Raw genomic sequence first — 13,197 nt, 5'->3', positions numbered from 1 at the left:
CTGAGCTCTATCTGAGAAGTAGTTAGTGAACCAGGCGAGGCAGTCATTTGAGAAACCAAGGCTGTTGAATCTGCTGATAGATTACTGTGATTGACAGAGTCGAAAGCCTTGGCCAGGTCGATGAAGACGGTTGCACAGTACTGTCTTTTATCGATGGCGGTTATGATATCGTTTAGGACCTTGAGCTTGGCTGAGGTGCACCCATGACCAGCTCAGAAACCGGATTGCATAGCGGAGAAGGTACGGTGGGATTTGAAATGGTCAGTGATCTGTTTGTTCACTTGGCTTTCAAAGACTTTAGAAAGGCAGGGCAGGATGGATATAGGTCTGTAACAGTTTGGGTCTAGAGTGTCTCCCCCTTTGAACAGGGGGATGACTGCGGCCGCTTTCCAGTCTTTAGGAATCTCAGACAATACGAAAAAGAGGTTAAACAGACTAGTAATAGGCGTTGCAACAATGGCGGTGGATCATTTTAGGAAGAGAGGGTCCAGATTGTCTAGCCCAGCTGATTTGTAGGGATCCAGATTTTGCAGATTTTGCAGCTCTATCAGAACATCAGCTGTCTGGATTTGGATTTGGATTTTCGTCCTAGTTGCGTCATACTGCAGCACACTTTGCGGGCTGCCGCAGAATTCTATGGTACGTTATTGAATTGTCAGCCATTGTTACCATTAATGCTAGTTAGTGCTAGTTTGACCACCAGAGGGCATCTTTGAGAAGCATTTGATAGCCTTCAATATTGGCTGTACGAGAGAATTTAAAACCTTTTTTTGTAAGAACATAGTGTATGGGATTGATTTTAAGAAATTTAGCTTAATTAATTTGATTAATATTATGGTGTTTCTATTCCAAGAAAAACAAAAAACAAAACATCTCATTAATTTATCAAGACCAATCCCCATTCTTGTCTCAGAGCAGCGCGAAACAGTGCTGAAATAGTTGACCACAGCAGGTAGGCTATTGCTTCAAATCCTATTGCTTCCTACTTCAATATGCTTTTTAAATAAATAAGACCTACACCACTTTTAACAGCACATTACTCAACACTAGTGAGACTCATGTCGCCTACAGTAGGCCTACAGTATATCGAAAAATGTTTTTTTTTTTAATGACGTGACTCCGCTAATAATTAGATTTAGAGGATAGGAGGATTCTACATGAATATCTATGGGGCATGTTTCATTAGGGCAAATCTGATCTGTGAGAATATCTAAGGGGCTTTTATATAATTCTAAATGAATCAATAATAATAATAATCGCTGTGTTTTAATAAAGAACAATATTTTGGAGATTTCGTTTTCAAATAACCTAAAGTGAGCGAGAAAAAGGCCATTCTAACTAATTTGTAAATAAAGCCAGTTTGTTATTTAGAATGATTTATTTCTGTTTTTAGAGGGAGAGAAACCAAAAGCCCACTGTCGCCTCATGGGTCTCCCGGACGTGGCCGATACAGGTATCGAACCAGCATCCGTAGCAACGCAGTTTGCACTGCAATGCAGTGTCTTAGACCGCTGCGCCACTCAGGAGTCCCCATCCACAAAGTTTTTAATGCTGATCAATTGCCTTGTGTTGGCAAGAGTCTATTGTCCTGCTAACAGCCCATAATGGGCTATTATAATACATGGTGTCCAGGTCAGGATAACCAAAACATTTCTTTATTAAAGACTATCAGAAAGAATGTTGGTACTTAATTATATTGATCCAAAGCCATGAATGAGTGACTCGCTCAGCTTTATGTAGGTGCTGAGGCTATATGACTGAGCCATCAACTTGATTATTTAGCAGGCATCACTTGCTTATATTCAGTCAACAAATATATCTTAAGAATATCATGGAATATAATTGAACATTTTCGTTTGTCTTAGAATAAAAATCTTTGTGTAACAACAGTTTCAGTAAGTAATACTGACAAGTAGGGGGGGGAAAAAATATTTTTCAGGGTGTGCGCTTGCGGGACAGAGGAATAGAAATTCTTACACTATTGTTCTAAATTCAATCACCTTCATCCTCATCATTCAGTGAATTGAAATTCAATTTTGAAGTCGTGCATAATTATCAGTTTCTATTTGGTTTATGTCGCCCATTCATTGTCAGTTAGAGACACATTAGCGCCTTGGCACCCAAAAGCATAATCAGTGTTCTAACTCCCCCTTGCTCTGGTCTGGASCAATGAAGCAATGACGCAGGGTACCGTACTAAACCACAAATTACCTTTAAGTCCCGGAGCATAGTCTCAAAACCTTTAGTTGAGCAACCACTGTAATGCTTTGTGTTCAGGACAAAAACGTAATTTCTTTGCCATATTTTTTGCAGTATTAGTGCCTTATTGCAAACAGGAGGCATGTTTTGGAATATTTTTATTCTGTACAGGCTTCCTTCTTTTTACTCTGTCATTTAGGTTGGTATTGTGCAGTAACTACAATGTTGTTTATCTATCCTCAGTGTCCTCCTATCACAGCCATTTAACTRTGTAACTGGTTTAAAACCACTATTGGCCTCATGGTGAAATCGCTGAGCGGTTTCCTTCCTCTCCGTCAACTAAGTTAAAAGGGACGCCTGTATCTTTTGTAGTGACTGGGTGAATGAATACACCATACTGTACAAAGTTTAATTAATAATTTCAACATGCTCAAAGGGATATTCAATGTCTGCTTCTTTTTGTTTTACCCATCTACCAGTAGGTCACTTTCTTTTACTCCTGAAGTAATTTAGGCTTCACAAAGGGGTTGAATAGTTATTGACTCAAGAGATTTTCAGCTTTTGATTTTTTATACATTTCTAAAATCATCATTCCACTTTGACATGATGGGGTATTGTGTGTAGATCAGTGACACAAAATAAAACTGTAATCCATTTTAACTTCAGGCTGTAACACAGCAAAATGTGCAAAAAGTCGAGGGGTTTGAATACTTTCTGAAGGCACTAAGACATACAGTACGGGAACATACGTAGGAGTGTTCTGATCTTCCCCCACATATTGCAGCCAGAAGCCAGAGTGCTGAACACAAAATATTGTCATGTTATATACCGAGACCATTTCATGTTTATAGCACCATTACTTTTCACAACTACCCCAACTCCCACCCACCCATCGCTACATTCAGCAATATTAATAATAGTGACATTGTTTGTTGGTTGCGGCTCCAAAAAGAGAGAGGATTATGTTACTGTATGTGAGATGAAAACAGGCAGATGGTGTTGACATGGAGTTACAAAGATCACACACGCATCACACAACAAACAGAGGTTTACTGACAGGGGATTATGGCTTTTGATATAAAGTTAATATTAAAAGATGTTGCCTAAATACTATAGAATCTATGATTTAGAAAAAATATATATATTCTAGATTTTTTTTAGCATTAATCATGTGTACTGTTGCCGTTCATTTCTTTATAATAAGCTTTTGAAGTGTGCAAGGGATTTAGAAAATGTATGTATTGTTTTAATAAAAATTTTCAGAGGATGAAGGAACAGGCCAGAATGTTCTCCCAGGAAATCAAACAGATAGATCTGGACGTGAACAGGACGTTTAGAAACCACATCATGTTCATGGATCGATTCGGATTCAAGTAAGTCAGCAGCTGTATTCCACGGTAAGGGTGGGTGTTCATGTATGGCTTAGTGCTGATCTAGGATAAGATCCCCCAGTCTATTATATATTAGAGTGGCTGCGGTTTTGGATTTTCTGGAAAACGTGTTGCTATTGATAGGTAGATTTTTACGTAGCTGCTGCCTGCTCTGCTGCCTACGTAGCTCCGCTGCTGCTTCCCCCTCATTTACATGGAGGGTGAAACTTCATGTTGTACACAAAAGACACGATCGACATGTTCGTACAAACTTTGTTGTCTGTTGTAACAGTATTACAAACATAAGCACAACACAAAAGCAGTCTATTTCATGTCATTAGGCAAGTACACTACGTGACCAAAAGTATGTGGACACCTGCTCGTCGAACATCTCATTCCAAAATCATGGGCTTTTATATGGAGTTGGTCACCCCTTTGCTGCCATAACAGCCTCCACTCTTCTGGGAAGGCTTTCCACTCAGCCACAAAAGCATTAGTTGGCACTATGCATTGGGGCAGGTAGCGTTCTTCATCCGTTGGACTGCCAGATGGTGAAACGTGATTCATTACTCCAGAGAACGCGTTTCCACTGCTCCAGAGTCCAATGGTGGGGAGCTTTACACCACTCCAGCCAATGCTTGGCATTGCGCATGGTGATCTTAGGCTTGTGTGTGGATGCTCGGCCATGGAAACCCATTTCATGAAGCTCCCGACGAACAGTTGTTATGCTGACGTTGCTTCCAGGAGCAATTTGGAACTCAGTTGTGAGTGCTGCAACCGAGGACAGACTATTTTTACGCGCTATGCTTTTCAGCACTCGGCAGTCCCATTCTGTGAGCTTGTGTAGCCTACTTGTGTAGCCTATTTCCTCTTTACAATAACAGCACTTACAGTTGACCGGGGCAGCTCTAGCAGGGCAGAAATTTGATGAACTGACTTGTTGGAAAGGTGGCATGCTGTGACGGAGTTCTTCTGTAAGGTCATTCTACTGCCAATGTTTGGCTATGGAGATTGCATGGCTGTGTGCTCGATTTTATACACCTGTCAGCAACGGGTGTGGCTGAAATAGCCGAATCCACTAATTTGAAGGGGTGTCCACATACTTTGGATACATCATGTGTACATATAACGCAAGCAAGACACAAGACAGGCAGTCAAAAAAGCGATTATTTTCTCATCATTGCAAACATTGGCTAGATTTTTTCCCATCAACTCTCACTACGATAAGTAGGCCGTCTAAAGCAGCAGATACGTGCAACACCATTGGAAATGAATGTTGAAAGTTACATTTATGTTCCTAAAACTTGATGCTGTCACTGCTTCCTGTTGACAAGACAGATTGATAAGTAGCCCAAATGTCAAAACACAGTTTTAAAGTGCCCAAATCAATATGCAGAAACAGTTTGTGATATATTGAAACCTAAACATAAAATGTTGTGTCTACACGTACATGTGCAACAATAGTAATCATATTACTTTTATTTTGTAAAACAAGCACCTTATAAACTGCACACGCACCAAAAACCCTGTTTTGAAACTGGATTAAAAAAACATTGAAACTGGATATGTTTTTACATCACTGGCAGAACACAATCAGCTACATTTGTGACTTTTAGCTTTTGACACAGCGGTCACCAAAATAAAAAGAGAAACACAACACTGTCTTGTCAATCACTCCTATCGATGATCACATTGAAATCGATTGCGCGAGAGGGGGAGCTGAGGTTGCGCGTCCTGTTAAAACTAACACAGCTCAAAAAACACACGGAATGTGGAAATAATGTGTACATCGCTGGTCAGAGCACAATTTGAAGAAGACGGCTAGCCACATTTTGAAGTGTTGCATTTTGATTCAAGTGGGTCGCTAACATGATACGTGTAAAGCAACACTTTTTTTTTATGAATCACTTCCATCGATATCACACTGAAATCAATAGAACAGGGACAAAAAGTTTGGGGTGTAGAGCTGTTTAAACGAAGACGACGCAAAGGCCACACAGAAACTTGGAATAACCTATACATGCTGTGACACTATATTTTGGAACGGCGGATGTTAATTTCGGGAGGCTGCCATCATGGAAAAGGGAACAAACCCCTTTTTCTGTTAGTTAACTTCAACGAATCACGACCCGCCATCGTTTATCAACGGTTGGCTGCTATTTTATGTGATAGTTTGACTGTCAAGTCCGTGTATTGGTGTGTGGCCAGCGACTTTTATTAAGAGACCACCCCGAATTATCCAATGTCATTTGAGGAATCAAACGATAGCTGCGTTCTATGTCCTACGGCCCACAGCGTGTATGACAAAACCAACGATATTGATCTCTTTTAAGCTATTGATCTTGTGTCATTGTGTTGATTATAAACCTTTTATACTAACATCATCAATCTGAGGTAAAAAAAAAAAAAAGAATGTGTAATTCCCGCCCCCCAATTCGATGTGGTCAACTTCAGCTTGTGTAATATAGTTCACTTTTTTTGTTTTGTATTATTTAGCTAAATAAAAATGTGGTTTATTTCACTGGTTTCCGTGATGTGTGGACAGTATCCACACATCACGGAAAGCAGCGAAATGAACCCCATTTCTATTTAGCTAAATAATACAAAACAAAAAAAGGGATTCATAGTCTCAATTGTTTTACTGACGATAATGCAATATTAAACTAAATCAGATGTTCAGATCTACAAATGTTTGACATTTAACATTAGTTACAGAGGGTACTCGTTGAAAGTCCCGCGTAGATGAACAGCCGACATGTTGATGATGCAATTTACTTTAAAAGGTCAAAGGTAATGCAGTTGCATGGGAGCGCGCAGTGCTTCTCAAATGTAAAATGTATGCGTTCTCCACACTCTTGTCCTAATAAGAACGTACTCAAGAGAATGCCCTTGGAGTATGCATATTGAGAAACACACACATACACGCAGTCAAATATTTTTTTTTTTCATCATCATTCCGAACAAATAAAGTAAAATATTATTTGTCACGTGCTTTGCAAACAGCAGGTGTAGACTAACAGTGAAATGCTTACTTACGGGCCCTTCCCAACAATGTAGAGAGAACGATAAAAAAATTCTAGAAATACATTTTAACACAAGGAATAAATACACAACCTATTAGTAAATAGACAGCTCCAAAAAATATAGATGAAAACTGTCTTGGTAAATAGTATGGTCTGCAGCTTATCATGAGATATTCTAACTCAGGCGAGCAAAAACTCGGGACTTCCTTAACATTAGAGATCGTGCACCAGCTGTTGTTAACAAAGAGACACACCCCTCCTTAATTGACACACCCCTCCTTAAAATTCTCAGCAACAAAAGAGTGATCAAATTCAGATCCTACGTATGTATAGTATAATAAGGTATGAAGTGAAAGTTGCCTGAACCATAATATTACCCCTCTCTCTCTGAATGACTGACCTCTCTCTCTCCTCTCTGTGTCTACACAGACAGCAGTCTTTATTTCATGTCCTGTCTGCCTATTCAGTCTACAACACGGTGAGTTTGTTTGAGTCTTCCCTCAGTCATAAATAATGTCAATAGTTACATAATGTTTGCATCACGATTCAGCCCAATGTTCAGCAATTAACTGCTTTGGTAACACTAAAACTAGTGGTAACTGAGCTGTCTAACTTCATGGAGACAAAACCTACATCAGGACAAATATAGCCTGGTGATCAATGTGACATAGTTTGAACTCTGACCCTATAGGAGGTTAGCTACTGCCAGGGCATGAGCCAGGTCGCCGCCTTGCTGCTGATGTACATGAATGAGGAAGACGCCTTCTGGGCCCTGTCACAGCTACTGACCAATCGGAAGCATGCCATGCACGGTGAGCTAACCACTAAGATATCCCGTAAACATTGATTCAACCGAACAAATATGTCATGCATTGTGGTCCGACCAATCAATAATAGGAATCCGCTACATTACCAGTGGAATAATATATGAATATGTAATACAATCTTCATACAGATATGGAATTAGAGTTATTGACTAGTAAGTACATTCTGTTATGGAGTTCTAGCCACAAGAGTTATCTGTGTGTTTACACAAGGTAATGAAGTGGTCTAATCGTACACTCTCCTTCTAAGGTTTCTTTATTCCTGGGTTTCCCAAACTGCAGCGCTTCCAGACGCACCACGATCAGATTCTCTCCAAACTCATCCCCAAGCTGAAGAAACATCTGGTTAGATCACTGTTTTTTAAATATTTTTTTAATTTTTGTATCCATCCATCACCCCCCCCTCTTCGGAGGACACGTATCTTGTTTGTTTTTTTATAGCTTTTCTGCTACATATATATACATTTTACATAGACATTTTTCATACACATTTTACATACACATTTTACATAGATCATTGTTTAGGTTGCCTTCACACACACACACAACCACATACATGCATACACACACACGCACATACATACATGTGTGCACACACACATTACGTAATGGCATTATTATGTTTCATAATAGTGAGGTTATTACAYTAGTTGCATATAGTTACATTGAAATGTGTGTTACTGTGTAGAACTGTCCATCGTTCTTTCTAACCTTCCGTCTCTTTCTCCCTCTTTTTTTCTCTTTCCATCCCATCTCTCTTTTTCTCTCTCCCTCCATCCCTCTCTCCCTCTGTCTCTCTAGGACAGGGAACAGATGTCCTGTGGGATCTATAGCACTAAATGGTTCCTGCAGTGTTTCATTGACAGGGTGAGAGAAAGTGTGTTTTAAAGAACCGGTGCCATTTTTTGCCGATTTTAAATAATTATTCATTTTTATTGGCCCGTGACAACCAAGAACTCCTCTCCTTAAAGGTACAATCTGGGATCTGGGGTTGCTGACCAACGATTGCCACATGTGACCGACCACCTTGATTCGGTCTTATGTAGCAAAATGTACAATTGTGTTTTTTACATTGGATAAAAGCAGAGACACAGAGCTACAAAATGGTATATAATACACAGCATCTGAGGAACAATGGGAAAGTAATTTTGCTTTGAAGGTTTTTAACTTGTAACCTCACTTTTGAGAAAATGTCCTTTGAATGTTTTGGTACCTACTGGAGAGCTCTTCTTTGTCTACACCKKTTCAGCATCATTCACACCCTCTTAAACTTTAGCCCCCACCCAAACGCTGACCATTTTACTCGCCCTAATTAGGCTGTTTTCATGTTATCCAGAGCGTTGGTGACTGTAACTGTGCTGCTGGCAACAATTGAATTCCGCTTTTTTGCCGACATTTACTGACACCGGCCATATTCAACGGGTGTTGAGCGTARGGAAATTAATCAGTTATTCTGCGCTCTGGCACACTCAGACGAGAGGACTCGGAAATCAGAAGTAGATGGCCAGACTGAATTTACGAACGCACCCAAAATGGGTACTTGCATAGTGGAGGCTTTTGTTAAGACATGTAGACAATGTCTTAACAATGTACCATAATCCCAACTCATGACGTTACTACCTTGCATGAATCTGCAGGTAGCTAACCAATATCTGAGAATGTAGCTAGCTAGACTATCTTACCCGTCCGTATACATCATTCATGGATGTACACGTCTCCTGTCAGATGCCATGGTTACCCTTAGTTTGAAGATGTAATCTGAAGACAGGTGTTTTTCTCCATCTCCTTAGCTATCATACTCTAATTCCACTGATTTCAAAACTCGGTCCTCCAGAAAGTGGAGAGCAACACTTATGCAGTTCTACTACATTAAAAACAAAAGTTGCGTTAGACAGGATTACTTAGACATACTGACCAGCTCAAATAGATAGAAGAGGACTCTATGGCAGACCAATCCAAACTCATCTCTCGGTATGTCCAGCCCACTCATTATCTCAGGCAATCATGGCTAGCGGGAAGGTTGCTCGCTTTTTCTGTGGCTAAACCAACTAGGCTCGTAATTTAAAAAATTMGTATTCGTATTTACAGATGGCAGACAAGTTTGTTATTAAGGCACATAAAAGGTCACATGTTTGAGAAGGCAGAAAAAAAACGCATTTAATTTTTTTTTTTTAAGTTTACGTTCAAATGTCTCTCCTGTGAAGTAGTGACCCGCGACATACGCCTAGTTTCCTGAAACGTGTCACGTATTGTAACTTTTAGCAGAGGAGAAAGTAGTCCAAAAATGTATGCTGCGAGCCTCATATTCAACTGTCAATAATAACTTAAAATAGCAGAATTGTAATTGTATTCATGGAGGTTCATTCATTTCACAACTCTAAGCAGGGTGAACTTATAAGGTCAAACTTATTTCAGCACTTATTAGCGTTGTTAACTATGTATAAAAGGAAACGTAACATAAGCATAATCACGAGGATTAATAACTACTCTGTGTGTACTCGACTCTGTTCATACCCACAATCCTGTGGCTTTGGTGGTTTGGAGAGACACATGCTGCTGTCAGCGCTTCTCAGTCCCCCTGGGGCCCACCATAAAGATGGGGCTGTGTTTTAGGCGGGGCGCCACCAAGCCCCCCTCACTACCAATGGACTGGAGGCAGGGTGAAGGGAGGGAGAGAAAGAGTAAGATGCAGACAAAGAATTTGCCTAGTAATCAATGATTATGTCATGGATCGATACTTGTAATTTTGGGGGATGATAAGCCTACGCTTACGATCTTATTAATGTGCAGTATGTGAACTCATTACTTGTGATGTTGTGGTCTTTTTGGACACCACTGGTTTTAAGAACACTTTTACCACTTTGTGAATGGGGAAATCATTTTTCTTGGAAGTCAGAGATCTTTTTTTCCTTCTCCTCATAGACCCCGTTCACCCTGACTCTACGCTTGTGGGACATCTACATTCTGGAAGGAGAGAAAATTCTTACTGCCATGTCCTACACAATCCTTAGAATATTTAAGAGTAAGGAGTGCATCTACCTTTGACAAGTAGCCTTTTAGCTACTTTAGCCTATTAGCTACTCATTACAMAACTGTTTGCTAATACAATATTGCTCTCAGCTATGAATATTTAACTCCTGTCCTGTGTGTTGTGTCTCTTTTAGAGCAGATCAAATTGTATTAGTCACATGCGCCGAATACAACAGGTGTAGACCTTACAGTGAAAAGCTTACTTACGAGCCCCTAACCGACAGTGCAGTTTCAAATAATACGGATAAAAGTAACAAGTAATTAAAGAGGAGCTGTAAAAAAAAATAACAATATATATATATATACAGGGGGGGTGCCGGTACAGAGTCAATGTGTGGGGTCACCGGTTAGTTGAGGTAGTTTGTACATGTAGGTAGAGTTAATTAAAGTGACCATGCACAGATGACAACAGAGAGTGGCAGTGGTGTGGAGGGGGGGGGGGCAACGTGATGTGAGTAGTGTGGGTAGCCATTTGACTAGATGTTCACCATTTGGGTTATAATGTCAATGATGTTGACTCCTTTCCTGTTTTGCTGTATCTGTGTGTCAACAGAACGTCTCCTGAAGATGAATCTGGAGGACCTGAGAGAGTTCCTTCAGGAGAAGATTGCCCTGTCTTTCCTCAACAGCGACGACGTCGTCATCGATCAGCTACAGGCCTCCCTGGCGGAACTACGCAAGATGAAGCTGGACCTTKCACCCCCAGGTAGCACYCTGCTTAGCTGATTTATGTACTGTTTGACAACGATTAAGTCTGTAGAAAATGCAGAGACCAAACATCTCATGAGGGCTTTTCAATGAGCTCCCCCTTGTGGAGAGGAATTAGGTCATATAATGACCATTTGATACTGGTTAGGTAGTTGTGGGGTATTTTTGAAAGAGGGTACCCATAATTACAATTTAATATTTAAGCATAAACCAGGTAAACACTTACTTACCAACTGCAACAGAACTGTAAAGCAAAGCATAGTTCCTATAATTTACCTCAGTTTTAATGTTCCTGTGTTTTATTTCTAGCCAAGCCAGATGAGCTGCCACAGAAGGCCCTGGGTTTGGAACTACCTCTTCTGCTCACCCCTCTCAAGCCCCCCAGGGGAGTCACCCCTGACCCGGGTACCAAACGACCAGGAGCAGGGGGWCTGGGTCTCCACATCATCACCTACCAGCCAGACGTCATCTCCCAAGACGACAGCCCCTCTAAGGAGGACAGGAAGGACAAGGAAGCTCTCAATAGGGAGGAAGAGGAAGAGGAGGAAGTCTCTCTTCCATCTCCAGACACCATTCTCATCCACACCATCCAGGCTCAAGTTACCCCCGATGGGCCTCCCCAGGCTGGGGCTGGGCCACCACCTTATGAGCCACCAGGTGGCAATGAGCCCAATGTTATGGGACAACCTGCCATTCMTATGGCACTCCACAAAGAAAAAAGTGTTGAGAGCTCCTCTGSTCCAATGGCTTTACCAGAGACACAGGTCGTAGTTCAACAGGGTACAAACACACCTCCACAAAGCCCCATGGAGGAGCCGACCCTGACTGCCCCAGTTGCCCCTTCATCKCTTAGCCCTCCCCAGCCACCCTGCGGGGTCCCCCGGACTCAGTCAGCACCCTTAGCCCAGGCTTCCCAGCGGCCTACGGGCCTGGCCCAGAGTGAGAGCCGTTCGGTGGGGGAGAGGGAGGAGGAGGAGGAGGATGGGTATCTGGCCAGGCTTCTGGAGCAGGCCATGGCTCTGCCTAAACACAGGGCCCAGACAGGAGACAAAGGAGAGCCAGGAGACCCAGAATGGCCAGTTTGATTCTAGAGCATTGCAAAGCATTTCTAAGTCACCCCCTGTTGTCTGCGAGACAGACATTGCGGAAACATAGTGTTATGTTGTAGGAGAAGCTGCCATAGTGGAGTTCCAAGGGACAGTGCCACATTCTCTCCCATCATAGTGAAAGCATTACAGCTTACTTCATTTTAGTACTTTTGTAATATTCTAACAATGGACATTATGTTTGCTTAGAGAGCCTTTGTGAAATATTTGCTAGTATAGTCTTATTTTAGTATAGTTGTATTTTTGTATGTGGACACCTGCTTGTCGAACATCTCTCTCCAAAATCATGAGCATTAATATGGAGTTGGTCCCCCCCTTTGCCTCAACTCTTCTGGGAAGGATTTCCACTAGATGTTGGGACATTGCTGCGGGGACTTGCTTCCATTCAGCCACGAGCATTAGTGAGGTCGGGCACTGATATTTGGCGGTTAAGCCTGGCTCGCAGTCAATGTTCCAATTCATCCCAAAGGTGTTTGATGGGGTTGAGGTCAGGGCTCTGTGCAGGCCAGTCAAATTCTTCCACACCGATCTCGACAAACCATTTCTGTATGGACCTCGCTTTGTGCACGGGGCATTGTGATGCTGAAACAGGAAAGGGCCGACCCCAAACTGTTGCCACAAAGTTGGAAGCACATAATCGTCTAGAATGTCATTGTATGCTGTAGCGTTAAGGGGCCTAGCCCAAACCATGAAAAACAGCCCCAGACCATTATTCCTCCTCCATCAAACTTTACAGTTGGCACTATGCATTTGGGCAGGAAGCGTTCTCCTGGCAACCGCCAAAACCAGATTCGTCTGTCGGACTGGCAGATGGTGAAGCGTGATTCATCACTCCAGAGAATGCGTTTCCACTGCTACAGAGTCCAATGGCGGCGGATTTTACACCACTCCAGCTGACGCTTGGCATTGCGCATGGTGATTTTAGGGTTGTGTGCCG

The 13,197-nt window shown here is 41.7% G+C and overlaps 1 protein-coding gene across 3 annotated transcripts in view; it reads left to right on the top strand.

Annotated features, from left to right (window-relative positions):
- The window catches only part of LOC111975130 (USP6 N-terminal-like protein), a 29,628-nt gene extending 17,297 nt beyond the window's left edge, over positions 1-12,331 (top strand). For all 3 annotated transcript variants that reach the window (XM_024003313.3, XM_070447183.1, XM_024003312.3), the window contains 8 exons: positions 3,463-3,572; positions 7,022-7,070; positions 7,284-7,404; positions 7,667-7,761; positions 8,218-8,283; positions 10,339-10,438; positions 11,000-11,152; positions 11,464-12,331. In XM_024003313.3, coding sequence (XP_023859081.1) covers positions 3,463-3,572; positions 7,022-7,070; positions 7,284-7,404; positions 7,667-7,761; positions 8,218-8,283; positions 10,339-10,438; positions 11,000-11,152; positions 11,464-12,239 — 1,470 coding nt within the window. In that variant the 3' untranslated portion in view covers positions 12,240-12,331. The remainder of the gene's footprint in view (positions 1-3,462; positions 3,573-7,021; positions 7,071-7,283; positions 7,405-7,666; positions 7,762-8,217; positions 8,284-10,338; positions 10,439-10,999; positions 11,153-11,463) is intronic.
- The last annotated feature ends 866 nt before the right edge of the window (positions 12,332-13,197 follow it).

This window comes from Salvelinus sp. IW2-2015, linkage group LG15 (assembly GCF_002910315.2).
Source record: "Salvelinus sp. IW2-2015 linkage group LG15, ASM291031v2, whole genome shotgun sequence".
Lineage (NCBI taxonomy): Eukaryota > Metazoa > Chordata > Actinopteri > Salmoniformes > Salmonidae > Salvelinus > Salvelinus sp. IW2-2015.
The sequence above is the reverse complement of the archived record's forward strand: the minus strand, read 5'-3'. Positions and strand labels throughout refer to the sequence as shown.